General features: G+C 40.5%; 1 protein-coding gene across 3 annotated transcripts in view; it reads left to right on the top strand.

Annotated features, from left to right (window-relative positions):
- The window catches only part of arhgef40 (Rho guanine nucleotide exchange factor (GEF) 40), a 57,933-nt gene that overhangs the window by 3,565 nt on the left and 32,319 nt on the right, over positions 1 to 22,049 (top strand). The window contains exons 1-13 of one of the 3 annotated variants that reach the window (XM_015038846.1): positions 6,363 to 7,606; positions 7,674 to 7,763; positions 9,601 to 9,708; positions 14,100 to 14,385; positions 15,262 to 16,396; positions 16,557 to 16,792; positions 16,888 to 17,079; positions 17,194 to 17,308; positions 17,971 to 18,064; positions 18,209 to 18,295; positions 19,681 to 19,797; positions 20,255 to 20,353; positions 20,440 to 20,591. In XM_015038846.1, the coding sequence (XP_014894332.1) occupies positions 7,376 to 7,606; positions 7,674 to 7,763; positions 9,601 to 9,708; positions 14,100 to 14,385; positions 15,262 to 16,396; positions 16,557 to 16,792; positions 16,888 to 17,079; positions 17,194 to 17,308; positions 17,971 to 18,064; positions 18,209 to 18,295; positions 19,681 to 19,797; positions 20,255 to 20,353; positions 20,440 to 20,591 (2,942 nt within the window). In that variant the 5' untranslated portion in view covers positions 6,363 to 7,375. Of the gene's footprint in view, positions 1 to 6,362; positions 7,607 to 7,673; positions 7,764 to 9,600; positions 9,709 to 14,099; positions 14,386 to 15,261; positions 16,397 to 16,556; positions 16,793 to 16,887; positions 17,080 to 17,193; positions 17,309 to 17,970; positions 18,065 to 18,208; positions 18,296 to 19,680; positions 19,798 to 20,254; positions 20,354 to 20,439; positions 20,592 to 22,049 lie in introns of those variants that run through there. The other 2 variants (XM_015038845.1, XM_015038847.1) reach the window with 2 other exon arrangements.

Genomic DNA, 22,049 nt, shown 5'->3' with positions numbered 1-22,049 from the left:
TTTTTTTTTTTTTTTTTTTTTGCAGTCATGTAAAGTAATTATAACTGCCTTAAATATAGTGCTTGAACTTTTCCACATTAACTCTAAAACTCCCAAATTCACTAATTAGTTCAGATTTTTGTAATAAACCGGCACAAAACAGCAGATAGATGTGAAACAGAAGGCAAAATCACACACGTTTTTGAAAAATAAATCTGAAAGGTGTGGCATGCAATTAAATAGGTAGCCCCTTCTCCTCTGACACCCCACGTAAAATCCAGATTTTGGGAAATTTCTACTAAAATATATTGAAGTTTTTGCTATAACAGGGGGAACTTCCTTCCAACTTCCTACAGTGGACCTTGTTAGCGTTTCTCCTTTTTTCAGCTGTATGTCAGGCAGGGTTGCATTGTTCAAGCAGATCCAACCCTCAGCTCACGGGACGATAAATTCCCACAGGCTGTAAATTATGACACGACTTCAGTCGCGTGACGTTTTGTGGCTCAACTCGCACAGGAGCGCAAAAGAGCGCTCTCTGTTGCATCCATTGGGATAATGCTCACATTCCCTCCTCCACCCACTAATGGTCAGAAAGACAGATGGGGTGATGGCAGAATCATGCATGTACAAATGAACAGAGAATGAATCCAAGAGAGAGAGAGAAAAGAGAGAAACGACACAAGAACTGAGCTCTTGTTTCAGCTTCTGTGTGCCGTGCTGGGTGGAGCTGTTTGGCATGGAGAGGAAGAGAAACAAAATCAGAAAGAGAGGGAGAAGAGGGAAGAATAAAAGCGGCAGGGCAGGGTTACTTTTTTTATTTTTGGAGTCTTGGACGGTTGCAACGGTGGTTTCGGTGATGCCGCATTTTCCACAGTGGAGCAAGGAGAAATAGAGAGGGGCGGAGGGAAAGGGAACAAGGGATGGCATGGTCTGAGGAGAGGGAAGAACATGTGCTCCGTAGTTTCTTCACCTCCATCACTGCCTAGGACTGGGAAGCTTTAGCAGGAGAAACAGTTGCAGTTTGACCCCAAACTTCAATGTGTTTTCAATGGGATAGCGTACAACGGAGGAGCTGTCTGCAACCTCCCTCCATTTAAATGAAACCCGTCCAGAGCCACAAACGTTAAGGTCAAATTTTGAAAAGAAAAAAAACAAAAAAAACAAACAGATAAATATAGCTACTATCGGAATTTTGGTGTAATTTTCTTTTTTAAAAAATGTGTTTTTTTTTTATTTTTAGGTTTTAAAAAACAGAAATATGTGAAACTTTTTTTTTTTATATATATATATTTTTACAATCTGAAGACAAGACAAAGAATCACCTGTTGTGAAAATTCACTGCAATTATACCATGGTAACAGAGGAGTTAATACTGAAACTCAGCATTTCCTATTATATATGTACTTAAAAAACATTAGTTGGTTCTATGTAATTTCTATTTAAAGGTTTGAAGAGTCCCTGTAATAGACAAAAAAAGGAAAGCAATGAATAATTGCAAGTTAGAATGCTAAGAAATAAAATAAAAATTTGAAAAGTGTGGCATGTATTTTCCACATATCGCCTAGATAAAACAATGGCTGCCATTTACCCTCAAGAGCCACCTTGTTAGTAAATGGAGCTCCACTTTTTAAATGCATTTGCTCTGTGAAGACATCAGGGGTTTGCTAGGTAACTGTGCCTCTGGAGGAGCTGCAGAGATCCACAGCTCAGGTGGGATAATCTGCTGACACGACAAATAAAACAAATGCAAGTCGTTGACTCCTCAGATGTACGGAAGAGCGATAGGAAGAAAGTCACAGCTAGAAGAAAGTTGTTAGAAATCCTGCCTAAAGTCGACTTTTGCAAACAGAAAATATGTGAAAAATGAAAATGAAGAAAGCACGCAGTGTTGTCATGATGACACATGGCAGTGGCTGCATTATGCTTTGGGGATGCTTTTTTTCCCAGCAGGTTAGAGGCAATGTGAAAATGGATGGAGGAGAACAACCCTTAAACATAGAGCCAGAGATACAATGAAATTGTTTAGATCGTATTATGTCCATATGTTAGAGTGGAATAGTCAAAGCCCAGACATAAATCCAATTAAGAAATTGTGGCAAGACATTCAAAGATCGTCTTCATCCAAATTGACTGAGTTTGAACTATAATGCCAAGTACGACGGTGCGAAGACAACACAGGCATTCTCTGGTAGAGACATTTCCTGGAAGTGCTTCAGCTGGAAATGCGATGAACGCTGCTGGTAAAAGTACTGACTCAAGGATCCTGAGCAAAATTCCACATCTCACTTTTCACATCTTAAGAACCACACATGCTTTTCTAGCAATCGGCCAATGATGTACCACTTTGTCTTGGTCTGCCGTACAGGTCGCAACGTCACAAAGCGTGAAAGGATTCCCGGAGTGTCAATACTTTTACGAGGCACTATAGATGCAAATGATAGAAACTTAGCTCATATACACGTAGGTGTTAAAATTTACCATCAAGCTCCTCTGCTGCACACATACACACAGCTATACAGCCGTTCAAACATTGACACTCCTTTGCCAAGAATATGTGGCAGAGGGTATTTCCATTGCTGCTGTCTGGAAAGATTTTGTAACTAGAGGTTATGTACCAGCCCTTGATTTCAGCCAGCGGACCGCCTAATTTGGCCTAATGAAAGCTAAAGCAAACAGCTCTGGCTGGAGATAACAAACCAGACGCGATCAGAATCAGCGTTGTCAGTCACAGGAATCTCACACTAGCGTGAGTTTCCTGCAATTGTCCAGAACGCAGTGCATGCGGCATAGCAAGGATGGGTACATTCCTGCTCAGCAATCCCAATCTTGTTGGTGTTTCACGTCACATCTATTCCACCTCTTCATCATCCTTTATCTTCTCAACGCAATGAAATAGTCAACAGTGACGCAAACGTCACCGTTGCGGATTAGTTTATCAAGCTTCGGCTGCTGATATCCGTTTGGAGCTCGCCGTTTGCTTTTAGCCCCGTTATTAACGGGCGGAAATGCCCCGATAAACCAATGTTTCCACATGACTTATCTCCTCGTAACCAAACAACCAACAAAGATAGCAATTTGGGAAAAAATGGAGCATGTAAAACGCTAAAAACAGATGATTCCCCTGGGAGTTTGTAGAGGATCAGCAAATTAGAGCAAAAAGGGAGGGGGGGGATTTAGTTGGAGGAAAAAAGAGAAAATGCACATGGGAATACAGCAATGTTCAAAAGAAATCAACAAGTGGGAAGCATCCGAGGGGAAAACAACGCCTTTGTGCCTGTGAGACTGTGCTGATAGGAGAAAAAGATATTTAGCAGAGAGTCATAACAATTTGTGTCATAAAACACAAAATGCTGGGAACTGGTTCATATCCTGGCAGCTGCATATCATCATGCAGACAATTAAGAACTTTGTAACTTTATATTTACACATACATGTTTTGCTTAGAAATTTGAATTACTTTCATGTCATAATGAGAAAACATTCTCATTTTAACGAGATTTACAATACTTGTTATACCGAGGTTTATGTCACATAAAAAAACAAAATATCTACTTTTTAAAAAAGAAACATAACACAACAGTAAAACAGCAACATCTGCTGCTCTTTTTAGATGTTTTCTAGAGGAAACAAGGTGAGAAGAAGGAGCTCATGTGTCTTTTTATGCAAGTCATAATCATGACTTGTCATATTAGAGGCGTAGTCAAGTAAAAGTTTCTCATTATAACGAGACATAAAATTAGTTTTGTCAAAATAAAAAACTATTTTCTCGTTTTCATAGGAAAGTTTCTCAATAAAACGAGAAACCGCTCCTGAATGTGGGTACAAGCTTCAGCAGTTAAAAGCCTCCATGTGAAACTGATTATAACTGTATAAAGATACATTTTACTCATTCTTATTCTTTTTAATAATAATAATAAGAATAATAAGAATAAGAATAATAAGAAGAAGAAGAGATACCAAAAGTGAGCACTTAACTAATTGGGCACACTTTGAGAGCCGCTTATCTCTCTCTGGCTATATCCGCACCACAACTCCCTCCTGCTATCAACAGAAACTGTCTGTTCCCGCAAGGTTCTGCTCGGGTCAAAGTTTAAAAAGTGTGACCTCTCAGTACCAAAAAAAAAAGCTGTGCCCAGTGAACCAAAATTTCGAGAATGCAGCATTGATCAAACTAGATGAGGTTCAACTTCGCTAACTCAAAAACATTCACGAAACGAATAGCAACTCTACCACAATCATCACCAACTCCATATGGTTTTTGTTCTACAGAAGAAATCAAGACAGTATTATTATCTTAGCTGGATTTCACTTGGCGGTGCCATTTAGTAACCTCAAGCAGTCTGGCTGCAAGACCCACTATAGGTTAGGTTAGATTACAAAAGCTAATTTAGGAGAGGAAATCACTGTCAGGCTCGACTGCTTTACTTTTCTTCGTCCTCATTTCCCTTTGTCTGTTTTTCTCCCTTTTTCTTCTCCATTTTTCCCCCCAAATCGTCCTCTAATCTTGTCCTCCTCTATCAGCTCCACATTTTGCAAAGTCCTCTCAGATCCGTTGCTCTTCCTCGTGTCCTTCTGGTACATCTGGTTCCCATCATGGTTACCGCTGCTCTCGTTTCCCATCGATCTCTCCCGCTGGTCAGCCTCCTCCTTTTTTCTTTCTGTCTGAGCTCTCACTCACTGAAAATTTGTCTGCTTCTCTCAATCTTTTTTTTTTTTTCGCAAGTCTGCGGCTGTTTTTGCTTCTTTTTTTAAACTTCTCCAACTCACATTTACTCACAGGTTTGATGTTTTGCCAGTTATCTTCATCCCTTACATCCAGTTTATTTGATGCTTCAGCGGATTTCTTCCAACATTGGTTTTAAACCGCTTTCAGTCTCATAAAAAATAGAATCTTGAGTAAAAGCAGCTTTTTCAAGCCTTCTTCTTATTCTTCTTGCAAACTTGTAACTGTAGGAGCACTTTGCAGCACATACACACACACACACACACATACGCACGCGACAAATAACAGTGGTGGAGAGAAACGGGACAAAGCGATAAAATGTTTCCCGTCACGTTGACATTTACGAGAGCGGACACGGTATTCACAGTTCCGTCCATACTGAAATAATATTAATCCAACATAACCAGTTTCCCCATCGCCAAGGTTGAGGAGGTGAGAGCTTGTAAAAGCAAATATTTCACTGGCTTGCTCCACTTTTCATCTGCAAGAAGTTGGCTAGAATGACAAATTTAAGACTGTGGCTTTTCGAAACTTGATTTTCACAGATGCTGCTTACCCATTCTGACCGATCTCATGCTATGTCATAAAGCGCACTGGGCAACAATATCCGTTTTTAGAAGTACAAAGATGGTTAAGACATAACCCACAAGATCTGAAGCTTCAGCAGCAAAGAAAGGTGCTTCTACAAAGCGCTGACTCACGGGGGCTAAATGCAAAAAGAACATCATAGTTTCCACATTTTTATGAGGAAGTTCTTTTCCCTTTCACTTCTTTCTTACGAAAGGATATGAACACGTTTGCAAGACACTCCACACAAAAGTATTAGAAATGGTGACATTTTCGACACTAAACTATACTGTCATCTTTTTTGGGGATATTTGATGCTTTGGTGGTACTAATTGCTTGAAAACTTCAATAAGTCTTTATTTGAGCAGATTTTTACCAGGTTTTACTTGAGGATCTTTTCATGTCTCTTAGCAAATTGAGTTCTTGGGTAGCTTTGACAATGAACGACAAGAGGTTTTAAAATTTAAATTCGTGACATATTATTGCATACTCAATGATACGCCTCGTTGCTGTGTTGCTAAAAGCAGCTTTGATCCATCTTATTCCTTCTCCATTATTGCAACCATTGCACATAAACAGACAAGTTACATTTTTGAATCTAAACATTTGTAGAAACTCGTGTGCACAGGCATGTGAACACTAACAACTCAAATTGGTTCGGAAAAGGAATGCAAGTTAACGGGTAGAGGCAAAAGAATGTCAAGGGAAAATTCTTGAGAAAAACTATTAGTCGCTAACGTTGCTGTGAAGAAATTGTGGCACATTTTTCTTTCTGTTGCTCCAGTTTATTAATGTTGGAAGACATTCATTTCTCTCAAGGTCTCTAAAGGGGCAGAATTTCAATTATACTTACACCTGGATTTTGACTACAGACCGTGGCAAAGTATTTTCCTTTGAATATTTTTTATTTATTCAATGGCCAGTTGATGACTCAGACTGAGATTAGTTCACTGAAGATTTTCCATCCAATCTGACCCCAAAAGTTAAAACTGCAGCAAAAATTCCAATAAAATACAATGAAATTTGTGGCCATAATGTAACAAAAACTTTAATCTGTATGTTTTTTTTTCAAGTGAAGGGAGTTTTTTTCCTTTCTCTTATTTTGTTTGAAAAGTTAAGAATTAAGTATCTAGTTTCACACATTAGTTTACTGAAGTTTTGTTCACCAGGACCCAAAGTAATAATCGTATTTGTATCTGGAAAACTAATCCCTGTTGTCCACCAACACTTACGTAAGTTTAACTGTTAGCTTGTCTGTGCCCAGCACCAGTCCGCTGTTAATTGCTGCCATTTGCTTTCCATACAAGCTGGTAGTTTAGCTAATTATCGGCAGTAAATGGAGTCTAAGCAACTTTTGCAAAAACAAATTTCAAACTTTTATCCAGCGCCTTTCTACTTCCTGAGCTTGAGATTTCTGTTCAGACACTGGAAACTGGAACTGGAAACTGCACGTGACATTTGTTTGAACCTGAACTCTCGGCTCTATTTTCTCAATACCTATCTGTCAAAAGTTGGACAAGAAGGTAGCCACATTAAAAAACTCCGACCTCTTTCAAATACTTTCCTGTTTATATAGCTCATTCTGCCCTCCAGCGTGGCTAACCGCGTTTCGTCTATGTACACAAAACAAAACCCAGAGAATAATTCTTCCTGCTCCTGAACCCGGTTCCTCTGCCATAAAATACCCCCCCCCACACACACACACACCGCTTCCAGCTCATTCATTCCTGGCCGTCTCTCACTCGCCACTCGTCTTTTTTTCCACAGACCCTGCTCTCTTTGTTTCGTCTTTTACGACCGCTTTCGATCTATCCCCTTTCGTTCGTTGTAATTGTTCGGCCCAGTGTATGGAGAATCCAGACGTAATTGTTGTCAGATGACAGAAAGGCTTGTCGAGGCGAGGTTCAGCGCCTCATTGGGGTGGAGGGGAGGATGATTTGGGTATTGGAGGAGGGAGCGTAGGAAAACACGGAGAGAAACAGACTGAATGTCTAAGGGGAAATGTGAGGGGAGGAAGAAAAAAAAAGTTACAGGTTGCCATGCCAACAGCACAAGCAGAAAAATAAACAGCGAGGTCCTCGTGCTTCGCCGGAGCCGTGTTCTCAGATGCACGCGCATCTGCATCTGTCGGGGGAGTTTGCACTTTGTTTTGAACTAAGGGCAGAAGAGGGGGGGGCGTGGAAGGGGAGGGGGGTCACTGGCCGGCAGGGGAAATGTTTGACACTCCCCAGATCTTACAACAGGAAGCTGAAAGCGGCGTATCTGTGTATATTAATATGTGTGGGTGTCAGCATCGAGGGAGAGGAGCCGGCTGTTCAGCAGGACTCAAACCCAGACGTGAGAGTCCAATCAAGTGGTCCGCTTTGGGATTATTAACCCTTTCCTCACTGTCTGTGTCTCTTAGGGTTCGGAGGCAATGGAGGACTGCGTGCAGGGGGCGCTCTCGTCACTTTATCCGCCGTTCGAGAGCACGGCGCCACCCCTCCTCTCTCAGGTAAAATGAAAAGCACTCGCTGTACATTTATTGCAAGGCTACAAGTTTCCAAAAGTTCATACAACTCGGTTAATGACGGGGTTAGAAAAGGAGCACTCAACCAAAATTTAACCAATAGGTAGAATTGCTGAATGACCTAAGTTACACATTTTCCACATGTACCTCTCAAAAGATTGCTTGAAGTATAGCCTATTCCTTCTGACAGAGCTGTTGTGACAGTTAGTTTGTGAACTACATATCTCATATAACACCTTCCTTAAAGTTTTGCCCACAAATGATATCGTAAATGAAACTAAAGTCAGGGCTCTGTGATGTGCCATTTGCAAACATTACCTTTGTGACTACTTTGTAGCCAACCTGGTGGCATTGCACAGTAGAAAAACCCAAGCTTTAGCTTTAGCTTCATGGGTGATGTCTTGAGATGTTGCTTCACTATTCTTTCCCCATGATGCCATCTGTCAACCAGCTTGTGATGTTGCCTTTGGATTGATGACCTTTTCCTTCCTAAGTGGCCTTCCAGCCCATGTGGGTGCAGGATTTGCTTCCCTGTGGATAGAAACTCTCTCTCCAGCTAAAGTCAGTATCGTCGCAAGGTCGTGCGCTCTTCTTCTTCTTGGATTGAGAGGCATGTTTCACATCAAAACATGTTGATACTAGGGATCCAGACTCAGTCTCCTTCCTCAACAGGATGATGACTGGACATGTCCATGATGTTTATATTGGCGTATTATTGGAAGCAGAAGACACTTTTAGACATCTGGAAGTTGTAACCGAGGGTGATTCAGATTTGTTGTGGATTTTCAGTTTTTAGACCTGCAAAATTTCAGTCACAATTGCTCTCATTTTCCCATAGCAAATGAGTGTACTTCAGACTATATCGGTTACTGAACTTCAGTAATTGCTTTGTTTCCAACCAGTTTTCTTTGTTACCATGGACGAAATGGCAGTTTTGCTGATGTGATCTCAGGTCACGGTCTCAGAGCTTTCCCACACAAAGCCAAATCGATGACCATAACAACCCATGGCTTTTAGGGTATTGACACCCCTTCAACCTTTCCTTTGTTTCAGGATTGCCTGAGACTTAAACTAATCTATGTTGTATGTATTGTCTAACAAATAGTAGTGGGTAATTATGACCTTATAAGGTTTTTAGTTAATTTTGTTGACAAAATTTATTCTAAAAAGTGTGATGTGAATTGTTTTTCATATACTCTTACTTGCATACCCCAAAATAAAAGCAGGGTCGGACTTGACGGAGTAAAATGGAGTATAGTGTTTTAAGAAAAACAGGTTTACATGCAAAGGATGTAAACCTTGAAAAGAGGTGTAGATCTACCTCTGTTAGCGGGGCCCAGTCAATGTTCACTCCTAAACCCATATGAGAATAGGAAGCAATATTTGAAAATTGATGTTCCCAGACGCTTTGCATCAAGTCTAACTGGTCGGGATCCATTTAGCAAAGACAGATGGGAAAAACAGTTTGGTCTCTAGATGAGAAAAGGTGGTAGAGAAATACTCTGAAAGACCTGCAACTGTAATTACAGGTAGTATTGCAATCTGTTGCCGCAGGAGGCAAAATGCAAATACACAGCATGCTTCTTATACTCGTACTGGTGAAAAATGTAAAAAAAATAAATAAATAAATAAATGAATAAATAAACAAGAAAAACAAGCATTCCTTTATGTAATGGTACTTTTGGTTTTTCACAGTTTATGGTTATAACATTAAAACAAAATTGGACCAAATAATACCAAATACTCATATCTAGTTTTTAACCTTAGTATTTTTTTTTTCTTTTTTGTCCATTTCTTTTCTGATCCTCCATTGTTTCTGCAGGTCTTCTCGGTCCTGGAGTCAACCTATCAACACGACAGCCTACGCTACCTCCTGGACTATTTCGTACCTGCCAAGCATCTCCTGCACAAGCTTCAGCAGCATGCCTGTGTGAGTTCCAAAGAGCAAGCGCGCTGCATAGCGAGAACACCCACAGCGACGCATAATCAGAAGCAGAATCTGCTGTCACATGCAAGAAGTCTGCTATGGGAAATGTGTCAGCTTCTTGAATCCTCTGGTGAAAGTTGTCCTCCGGCGATGTTTACGCTCGCGCCCCCGGGGACAGGCGGTTGACCAGTCGGTCCAAGTCGAGCCTCGAGTCGTCAAAGCAAATCGAGTCTTAAGCTTTATAGAGGTCGCAGGGTCGTTCAGCTGAGTTTAGAGAAATAAATGGAGTATTTAAAGTCGGCTTAGACACATCCAAGTCGATATTTATGTTTTCTTCATGAGGATTAACATGAGGTCAAGTTCATGTAAGCTGAGATAGGAGACACATCTACTCAAATTCTGAAGGACGATGCCTTATTGGGTTTTTTCTTCTTCTGATAACTTCTAATCTGATCTTCAGGTTATTATTGAGTTCTAAAGTGAAGACCTGTGCATCGTAAATATTTAAAACACATTTCTTGCTCATTGAAGTTTGAATCCAGTACGTAGGCCTATAGAGAAATACCTCACCTTATGTTTTAGGATTTACAGGCAGACAAAGGGATGAGTTACCAAATGGACCAACTGGCCATGTATCCGATGGGTCAAAGGTTGAAAAGCTGAAGAACTGAAACTACCAAAAGCACAACAAAATGATCAAGAGAGTGACAAAAACAAGATGCATTGCAAAAAAAGAATGAAAGGCGATGCAAGACTAGACTAAAGAGAGAGAGAAAACGTGGAACAATTTGATAATTTGTACAATTGAAGTAAGAAAGACCTCAAACACGGTATGTGATTAAAAAAAGCAATGTAGAAGTGATACAAGTACAAGAAGAAGCAAATGATTGATAAAAAAAACAAAATGGTTACAAAGTATCGCAACATGATGCAGCTGTCTGAGTAAGTTAAATTCAAAGATCAAGACAACTTTAAAGAGACGCAAAATAGAAACATTTTGACACCTCAATCTACAACTTATAGGCATCCTTACACTAACTAATTAGGGACAAAATAATTCATACTCCTGGTAGATTAAGGCATAAAGGAATATTTTTTTATTAATGTTTCTTCAGTAAAAAAGTTTTGGAGCGGCTAAACTAGCATCCAGACTCAATCTGATCATGAATCAGTAGAAGGAGAGAAAAAATAGGTTGATGTTGAGGAAGCCTTCCTGCCTCAAAGACTTTGAACTTATCACCAAATAAAAATACCAACAGAAACATGGTCAGAATTTATCAGAATACTGTCACGATAATAGAGATTTTTCTGTGGATCAGTGAAAATGAAAATCAAAACCGATGTTTAGTTTCTCAAACAGTATCTCCTTTTATATTTCTTTATTTTATTTTGAGAAATGGCCGTCTCATTTCTTAGCAAAACTAAAGATTTTGGGTGGGATTAAAATAATTTTGATTCTAAGTCTGCCAGGAGTATGAGTCGAACCAAACCTATTACCAGAAATATCTTCTAATTCCCTCGTGTTTAGACCAAAGTTATATTATTTGTGGTAATTTGAGACAAAGTACACTTCCTAAGCCAGAAAAACCTTTAAAAGCAATTATAAGCATTAGCCGTTGACATACCGTTTGCAAGTATTTTCAGTCTAACACATGCTTGACCATGTCACTAGACAAACGATTTTTCACCATCCCAAATTTGCATCCAAACAAATCCAACAAACAAAATGAAAGACCGGAGACAATACTTATTGGAACACAAAGCATTGTGTTCCAATACAGGAGAGTATATACCTATATTTTCATGTAGAAAACCAAAACAGATTACCTTCTTCTTTGGTCTTATTTTTATTTAATTGACTGCAGTGCAGCACCACATACAGGCCAGTGTTAGTTACTATAAATTTGGATCATGTTTTGTGGTTTTGCAAGAATGATGAGAACTTTTGAAGAACTTTTTTTGTGAGGACAAGACTGTAAGAAAATGTTTTAAATTCGCCGATTAAGATGTTTCACACAGAAAAGATAGAAATGACCAACATGCAGAAAAATGAAGCATAAGTGTGATATTTTGCCTTTTAATTCAACACTTCAATTGACCCCTGGCCTTTAACCCTAAAAGTAAAACACTATGTTAAAGACAACCATTTGCGAAATTTGTCTAAATCGAGCAAATTCGGGATTGCACTAGCCAAACAAATGATAAGCACTACATGCTCAAGCAAAACTCTGACGCTTAAATTTAGCAGCTCTTTCATTTTACTTTGTGAGACACTCGAAGGCAAAACAACTGATGGGCTCCAGTTCAAGGGTTCGTGCCTCAGCTTTCTCGCATTTCTCTGTAGAGTTTTCCTCTCTAGACCCTCGGTAATATACACGTCCGCATGCAGGGGCTGTGAGCGAGCGATGTTTTCATTGTCGCTGAGTGGAGTTGCCTGGGACGGGAGTCAGACTCTGAGTCATGACAATAATTCCTTCCATATGTGATTGGGTTACTGCTGTGAGAGAAGGAGGAACTCGCAGAGCGGCAGTGGGGCTTTGGACGAGAGAATGGAGAGAATGAACATGACCTTCATTCACTGTGCTTGTGTTGAGTGGTTGAAAAAAATGGGGGAAGATGTATTTTGCAGACCATAGTGGTGTGATTGAGAAATTTTGTAAAGTGGGAGCTGAGGGCAGCAGGGGGGAGAAGGCGCAGACACAGGCGTACATTGAGTGAAAAGTGGGTGGAGAGGACCGCAGGACACAGAAAGTTTCAGAATGTGGACTTGTTTATTACGCTAATGCCCAGCTCTGAAATACATTAGCCTTCTACTTGCCTGAAGCTTGCCCTGAGCTGGAGAAAAGACTCAGAAAGAGACAAAAGAAAGGCATAAGAGGAAGAAATTAAATAACGGGCAGCGAGGTAAGAGTAGGAAACATGGAGGAGAGGTGGAGGAAAGAATTTAATGTGATCACGTCTCTTGTGTCTGGAGGGAAGGGAGCCGCACCGGGTCAGTGTTTTAGACGTGACTGAGAATAGCAAAGCTGAGTTCAGGCTTTACGAGCTGAGATCTAGATCTGACACAGCATTCATTGACCTCGAGTTACTTCTTTCATTAGGGAGCATTACTGTAATAGATCAATCCAGTAATAGCAGTGGAAGGCCTCTGCAGGACTCCATTCTTTGCCCAAATTCTTAAAGTCTTTCCAGGTAAAGAGTCTTTTTTACCCTAATTGAGTTAAACAAATGTTCTTCTCTCATACTGCTTTGTCAACTCGTATTTTCCTCCTATGAGCCAGGGGGCTTTGTGTTGAGTTGGTCACCTGTAGCTTGTTGTCTGACTCACAGTTCTCCACAGTTCTCCCCATTGTCTCAATTCATCAAAGCAGTTGTACAAATCGGAAAGGTCACATGAGTCATAAGGTTTTCTTTGGTACAAACATTAGGCCAGTTGATCAACCCTGTTACTGTCCAGTGCGGGATAGGTTCTAGAAATTCAGTTTGTCAGAGTGGCTAAGTTGAAGCAAAGCAGGTAGAAACTTACCCTTGCCTCTCATGAGATGGGGGTCTAAGATTGTGGCAGAGGGATAAAACAGCTCGTATCAATCTGGTATTTAGAGGTTACTTTCCAGAACTTTCATGGAACTTATTAGGTTTTATCTCTGAGCTTTATCTGTACTTTCCAGACATTACTGGGTTCTTTTTCTGATATTTTTCCTAAAACTTACATGTTACTTTCCTGGAAACTGAAACTTTTATTTACCATGCTTGTTACTTTTCTGGAAAATTTGAAATACTTTCCTCAAACTTTTTCAAGTATTATTACGGGGTTGTTTCCCAAAACTTAATGAGTACTATTCTGGAATTTACTGGGTATATTCAGGTTGTTTTATAATGTCATTTTAAATTTGGTATTTTCTCAGTACTTAGTTTCTGGAACTAACAAAGTATTTTCATGGACTTTTCTTGGAATGTTTGGGCACCTTTGTTGAACTTAGTGAATACATTCAGGAACCAGGCTGTATTGTGAGTTGATTAAAAAGTTGTTTTCCTTTGAATGAAAAGCTGCTCTTTTATAGAATGTACTGATTACTTTTCTGAACCATCCTGGTTGTCAATCCAGACCTCACCGATTACTTTCCTGAAAAGTACCAGGTAAATTTTGGAAAAACACCAGGTAAAATTAGGTAAAAATTGGTAACATTTTACCAGGTAAAATTTGGAAGCTATGTAGTTTTCATAACTTCTGAGAATGTTTATGAAAATAACCATTATGTTTCAGACTTACAGACTGTATTAATTAACAAATGACTCTGATGATGTTCAAATTAAAGACTTGGTTCACAAAATATACATTTTGTAAATATTTTTTTTTTGTCTCTCGCTAATCTATATGCCCTATTATCTCCCAGTCTCAGTATTTGGGATGCTTGTTCCTTCACTCCGGCTGGCCCCTCTGCCTGGGAGAGAAAGTGGTTGTCCAGCTCTCCACCTTGGACTGGAGGCTCCTGCGCAGTAATGACTTCTACCTGCAGGTGGTACCCTTTTCTACTCGCTGCCCACGACTGGCCCTAAAATGTCTGGCACCAGGGGGTCGTACTGTGCAAGAAATCTTGGTGCCCGAGTCACAGCATCCCCTGGTGTTCACCTCCGAGTGGCTCCACAGCATCAACAAAGAACGGGGTCACAAGAGAGAAGGTAAACTTTCTCGATTGGTCGTATCTGTCTGACTGACATTAAAAGAGGAAGCAACACTCAGCTACAAAGCTATTTTTCCCTCCTGATTTTCATGTTTTGAGATCGTTAAATACAGAGTTTAGCATTTTGTTGATATTCAGCATTTCAAAATCCAGTTATGCTTTTTCTTTTAAAGAGAAAAGACAATCATTTTCAAGGCAACGCATCTGCGAGTTGAGCCATTTTGAAGTTTGTGCTCACAAAATTATACTTAATAAGCCATGAAACAAATGATAATTGTATAAGTGAGTCTGCAGAACTGAGCCTGATCGTTCAGAACAGCATGGAAGCCAGTTATTATCCAGGTCACAATCGTTCTCCATCTTAAGTGGACATGCATCCATTGAGCCAAGGATTGGAAAACACTTATCCCTTTGGCTTTGTTTGAAGTGACTGTGAACTTCCTGAAAGAGAAATTTTGCAAACTATAGCAGCCAAAACACTTCAACACTGATCATACTCTAGCAGGCCTAGAAATAACAGAAGAGCCTTTGTAAGAGAAACCTTAACAATAAAAAAACGACTGTTTGTTGTGACAGTTTATGACCTATGAATAAACCAAACAACCAACTAAACCAGTGAATCAATGTTATAGTTTGTTTGGAATAAATTATTCAGGCTTATAATTTAGATTCTCTGTGTAAACATTAAGCAATGACTAAGTTATGTTCAGTTTATCTGAAGTAATATTTACATTTCTCCAGCTCATTTTTTTACCTCCTGGAATCTAAAAATATAGAATCAGATTAGGTTGTTTTTTAGCATAACTGTAAACTAGAGGCACTTTTTTAAATACAATTTTTGTTTGAACTCCATCCTTTGCCATCTTTTGCTTAGTTGGAGGGGGACTCGACACCTGTCTGGTCAGCACATGTGATGGCGTGGTAAGAGTGCCGTGGAAGGAAATAGTCTACCCAAAGTTCCTCCATGACCCTTCTGAGGAGCTTGGCCTGGGTTCCAACCGCCTTTCCAGTGAGGGGGGCAGCAGCCTCGGAGGGTGGGGTGGCTCCTCCTCAGGAGACATGGACTCCTGGTCCTGGGACGATGAAGATGATGACAGTCTACCACCAAACTGCATGGGCTCGGACCCTGCCATCAGACGGCGGCGCAGTGAAGACGGCCTTGGGCGGACTGCGAGGCAGCCTCAGATGGATGGGGATTATGTGGAGCTTTTGGAGCCCAGAGGAGGACCTGATGGAGGGGTTGATACCAAACAGAGGTACTTGGAGATGCACGGGATTTGTAAGACCAGAACTTTGCCCTTATGCAGGAGAGGTAAGGCCATCAAACTTCGCAAAGGAAAAGCTTGGGGTTATGCAAAACCTGAAAGATCGGGAAGCTTTCGGGGTGCCTATAGTACCAAGGAGAAGGAGGCAAATCCAAAGGATGTCTTGCTACCGCCAAAGCCTCCAACAACGGTTTCAGGATCTGCCAGAGTAAGACCGTCTTACTCCTCCTCTGCTCATGACTCAGATGAAGGAGATAAAACAAGCAGGGATAACAATAGCTTGGAAAGCCACAGCCATTATTTTGATGTTCCACTGAAAGAAAGGAGACCTGGTGTGGGCAAGGAAAGAGACAGCAACGGGTTCCCACAACCGTCCCGAGATGGACACCAAAATAAAGACTCCCAGAGAAGCGACAGCTTAATAGCAAACGAAATCTACGACTTAAGCCATAAAAGTGGCCATGACGTTGAGGGCCAATCGGATCATGGCTCACATTCAGACTCTGTGTTTGAGGATGCAGATAAACCACTGAGTGGAGACACCGACGCTGTTACGCCAACATCGGACGCACCAGAGAGGCTATTTACTGGAGTCTCTGGAAGCAAAGAACCAGCCAATGTTCAGTCTAAGACAAGGAACTCATCGAAGCCGAAGATTCCAGATGAAAGGACTGAAGGGCAGACAGAGGACAGAGTGTGTCCCAGAGGAAAAGAAGTTAAAACAGCCGGATTCAGAGCTCCACGGTATGGAAATGTTACATGACAGATTACATACTTTCCTTATTCTTACACATGCGTATTACACTGAATTGGATGGCACAAAGAAACCTCCAACTAATGAAAAAATGATACTCTATCCCCTCTACTGTAACCTCAGTAAGATCTTCCTGTGCTTTGTGTTTAGGAGGAAACGGAAGGGAAAGGGCGCCAAAGGAAAGGCTAGGTCTGGTGGCAAAAACCAAAAAGGCACAAAACTACAGGGTAAAAGTCCTCTGCCAAGTCCCACAGCCCACTCTGCAACTACAAAGCTGCTAATCCCAGAGGAAAGGAAGGCAGAGGAAACAGAAAAGATTGGTAAACCTGATGGAGTGCCCACAATTGACACTAAAGGGAAAGAAAACACAAGGAACGGCAGTGGAGGTGGGTGGGAAAACCTATTCAGCCGCAGTAATATTTGATTTTTTTAGTCTCCCTGGTATTCCTATTGTGCTATTTCTGTTTTTTCCATCTTCCAGCTGACACAGAAGATGGATCGTTGCCTGTTTGCAATGGTCAGTCAAGCACATCTTCATTTAACCACTTGACTGTGGAGGCTGGATCACCGGAGACGTGTCCTGACCAGATAAATGGTGTTACCTCTAAAGAGCCGGCACTTTTAAGGGAACTGGATACAGAATTACTTCAGTCAGGGAAGCTGCAGCTGACAGGTGACCTCCTTTCATTCAGTCCTTCCTGTTTATTCTGCATTTCTCCCAAACAAGCCTGTCACATAGAGACAGGGTAGCAGTTTACCTTTAATTACAGACACCTCATCTCTACAGGTACAGTGGACAGATTGGGGCGAGCTCTGGTTTTCACAGATGCAGGTGCGTCTGAGGAGGGGTTCTGCTCGGAGGAGGTGGCGCGGGTTCTTTCCTGTTACCACCGGATCACTCGGTGAGCTTGTGTGTGTCCACTAAATATTGTTCTGATTCTGGCACATGATCTTCTTATTTCTCAATGTTTGTCTGTATAACAACAGCAACAACATACACCACCTCTACTGACAATGCTGGTGAAGATGTAAAAAGCCCAGAAATAATCTTTGATTGCAATAGGATAAAGTCACCCTAAGCATTCGTCACACAACGTCTGCAATAAAAAATATTTGAAACCCATGCATGTTTTTTAGTTTTTAAAGGTAGAGTGTTGAGGAACTTTTAATGACCAACATTTCTCTTAGCCACTCTTCAAAATGGGGAAGATTTTGAATTGCACAGTCCAGCGGGGGTTGCTGGACTGCGCACGGAGTAAAAAACTCGTGGGGTCTAAATGACCCCGTCTCTTAAGAGGGTTAAAGCTCACAGGTGTGCAGGATATCAAGAGCTTGATTTGTGATTTGGGGCTTGTCTCTGCGGGTTTATGGTGAGGACTGTTTGTGAAAGAGGCCATTGATGTTCTAACAGGTATTTCTTTGTCTTAAGCTTTTTACACGCCTCATATTAAACAAATACTTTCCGATTTACAAACTTTTCTGACCACTGTGGCTCTTTGAAAGCACGTTTTCTTTAAAAACTGTTTTAATCTTACATTCACCTTTGTTTATCATCCCCCATCAGGCCCGAAGCCAAAGAAAAGGGACTAACTGTGCTAATAGACAGCAGATGCTCCCAACCATCTAGTCTTTGCCTTTCTGCTCTTAAACGGTTCCAGGTGAGGCGAAGGGAAAACAAAGGAGTTGTTAAGACAAATGTGCCATTTTTTTTTTTTTTTTTTTTTTTTTTTTGCTTGTGTGCTTTAATTGTCCTACAAAAGGGCTGGTAGCACAGACGCATGTGTTTTCTGTGTGTGTTCCAGGTCTTGGTTCCTGGCGGTCTAGGGTCCGTGTTGGTCCTGATGGAGGAGCAGCAGGAGTCCCTTTCCTTAGCTCTAGATGGGACAGAGGTGACAATATCTAGGAAAATATCGCTGTTTCACACAAATGTGAAAACTTTTAGAGTATTTGAAAATGGCTAAACTCATGTAAATGTGGGTCCAGCTTACTAGTTGCTAATGTTCCAAAACTGAGAGGACTTATAGAGTTTTCTACAAACTCACTGCAACATGATGTCTTTCTATTCTAGGGAAGGGAACTATTGCTAACTATATTTCTCATCCTAAGAGTAACTTTAAAAGAAAATTTAATTAAGTGTTAAGTGTACTTCTAAATGTCACCGTCTTACCTGCACCAGACAGTATTATAATCTCCCTAAGTCTGAAAAATCAGTGAGTAGTTCTTACTTTAAAGTTGAGCAAATGGCCATTTCCAAAACTGATTTTTAATTATGTTTTTTACATCAATTATGGTTGCTGTTTATGCAAGTTTTATTTCGAAAAGGCGTGGAGGCCTATGGCCTCTTACAAATAATGTTTAAAAGATGATACATTATGGGCCGGGCCAGACTTTAAAAAGGCCTCACTGGGGTGGAAGCTCAGAGCACTGAGTTTCGGGGGCAGCAACTTTCTGTTTCTTTTTTTTATGAATTTATGTTTTGCTAACAATGTTCTTATTTTAATACAGTTGGATTTTAATGAATATAAACAATAACTAAGTAAGCCAGGCAAGTCCGACATAACAATAAGATGTAAGAGCATAATCCATACCACCTCGGGTTTTTTGGTGCATTTCAGTGATTTTGCCCTGTTTTCACCATCTTGCAGTAGACATTACGAATGGATGTGTAAGCCTACCTAACCTACCAGAAAACTACTTTTATTTAATCTGAACCCAGCAGTTATTAACTCATAGATTCAAATTTATTTCTGATATTTCACCACATAAAACTTGTTCAGACAGCTGTTAGCTACACATAAGCTACTGCTTCCTTGAAACTAAACAACAGAACGCTGTTACAAAAAAGAAACCTCTCTCTTTAACATAACTATAATCAGATTTTCTATTCTGAGTTCTTCTAGTTATATTATGTTGGATTCCATCTGCCTTGGAATAAATTCACTTTGTGCTTAAGCCTCGGGGTGCATGCTGCACATTTACACATTGCAAGTTCCTCTATGAATCAAGTCAGAACTTGCATCTGTCAGCTCACATGTTTTTCATGCACACTTGCAGAGCAAATTTCTTTGTGACATGTGGTTTGCATTACGGCTTGGCAGCACCAAACCTTTGGTTGTTAAAGGAAAATCCCGCCCAAATGATGTTAAAGCTGTTAGGAGAGAAGAGTTCTCCTGGATTTTCACCTCGTTTTTCACTGCTTATGATACTGTTTGCCAGACTTTCTCATCCTGTCCTGGTGCTAATGTTTTATTGCATCTTTACATTCTCTCCTCAGACCCACATTGTGCGCGGTACAGGAGTCCTTCAGCAATATGTAGACAGTCAGCAGCTCCCTAAACAGCTGGACGGAGACTTCAGTCACACTCACTCAGACTGGCTGACATTCAGACTGGTAAAAATCCTGCTTCGCTTTGTTTTGGTGACATTTGTTCCATTCAGAGGATTAGGGCCACTGGGGGAAAAAAAAAAAAAAATCTGACTTTTTTTTCTCAGAATTCTGATTTTAATCAGTTTAGTGATTATTTTCCATATAGTAAACAACTGACATACACCTAAAGTGTTTTGTTATTTATTTGGATTTTGATGTAGATTGGCACAGTGCCAAAATTCCGAGTTAAAGTCAAAATCTTATAATTTATTTATTTATTTTTGGTGGCCGTAATCCTCTTCCGTACATTCTTGATTAAATCCGATGGGATAGTTTCCCCAAAAACAATGTTTGTAGTTTTCATTCCTCTAGTTTATGTGAAGCCGATGAACACAAAAATGAAGAAGGCGAGCTAATGGCAGGAATAGGAAAGCTTCAACCAAACCTTCACATTTGCTTTACTCATCTCCCCCCTAAACAGAGGTTGGAGAAACTGACAGAGCGTTGTGAGAGCGCCCTCTCTCTGCTCGGAGAAGCCCTGCAGTCCATGGAGATGGAGGAGATGCCGAATGACATCAAGGTTGACTGCGGTTACTACATCATCACATGCTTTGTGTCCTTTGTCGGAAAGAGGTCTGAAAATGTTGAAACAATGATCTCGTCCAGGCTGTCCCTGAGAGCATTGACAAACACAGGCAGCTCATGGCGAGTGTGCTGGCTGACCAACGCTTAACTGAACTGCAGCAGAGGGGCGGAGCCTGGCTAGCGGGACTGACTAACTGTTCGTCCGGACTGGCGCAGAGGTCACCTGACTGCAGGTACCACACACCTGAGTTCACCTGGAGCTTCATATTAAACTAATACTAGGAAACTAATACTGAAATGTTCACACATTCATCTGCAGTTCAGATGGATGTGTGAACCATCACAATGCTTTTCTTCTAAAAGGGGTGGGGAAATAATGGAGAGATGAACGGAGATAAATACAAGAACATCCTGGAAATAAACTTTAACAACAACAAAAAACACCAGTTTCATTGGAACACTTTACATTAAAGAATATGCATAAGTATTGAAAACTGATGTTCACAGAAACTATTCATTCAGTCTGGCTAGACTTGAGCTATTGAACAAAGAAGAATGCAGCTGCAATTATGGTAAAAAGTGATTCAACAAACTTCTGTCTGCAGTTGACAGAACATGTTTTGAAAAGGTATCCTTTTCCTTCCACTTTATAATTTTATATATCAGTGACGTGCGGTGAGGTTCACTGCTGGTGAGGCACTGACTTATGACTTAGACACCATGCATGTTTTTGGACGTATGGAAATTTCGCGCATGCATACAACGCTGGAGGGCAAAAAGATTAATAATTTACATGTCATCAATAGCCGCGTTAACTCAGTGAAACTTAGAAATGTAGGTACTGATTTCGTGCTATGATCCACAGCAAAGTTATCTGTATTCGTCAAGCTACGCAGACTCGTTGCCATAGCAACTGACAACAATGCCACTTCATGTTTTAGGATTTAACACCAAAAAAAAATTCAAGATATTTTCACACAGAACAGAACATTTAGTCTGTTGTAGTAGTATGTTTTAGGCTTAATGTTTAATTAATAAATAATTGCTGTGGTAGATTAGCTACCGCTTCTACTTTACTGAATTATTTAGACACAAACTGTAGCCCACAAAACGCACATTTCATAAAAAAAACCCCCCAAAAAAACATCTTATTGCTGTCTTACCTTTACTTATCAATGAAATCCATGCACAGCTAATTGTGCACAAAAATATCCGTTCATCCAAAGCCAAGTCTATCCTCGGCATGTCTTTTCTACTCCGTTAAAGAATCATCAAACTGTCTCGAAGCAAAACGTTCAGCTCCGGTGTTGTTCTTCCTTTAGTTATTATCTCCTGCTTCAATTGAAAATCCACTTCAGAAAACTGTTAAAGTGTAGAAATGTGGTCTTTCATGTTGACGTCGGAAGAGAGGAGAAAACAAATATATCGCTGTACTTTACTTATTTACTGTGTAGCTAGCTCCATGGCTAGCTCACTGTGTCTTACTCTGCAGTTGTGGAGTCACAATATCTGGGATCATGAGCGCCCCCTGCCATGAGGGAAGAGAACTGCCTGCCTCCCCTGGAGTCTGTACTCTGCCGTTTCTGATCGCTCCTCCGCACACAAAACACGATATACACACAGTTGGTGACAAAAAATACACTGTACATTATATGCATACGCGAAATTATGGAAAATCAGTCCATATATTA

The sequence above is a fragment of the Poecilia latipinna genome, unplaced genomic scaffold, assembly GCF_001443285.1.
Source record: "Poecilia latipinna isolate Pla-1442-1.1 unplaced genomic scaffold, P_latipinna-1.0 Scaffold455, whole genome shotgun sequence".
NCBI lineage: Eukaryota > Metazoa > Chordata > Actinopteri > Cyprinodontiformes > Poeciliidae > Poecilia > Poecilia latipinna.
The sequence above is the reverse complement of the archived record's forward strand: the minus strand, read 5'-3'. Positions and strand labels throughout refer to the sequence as shown.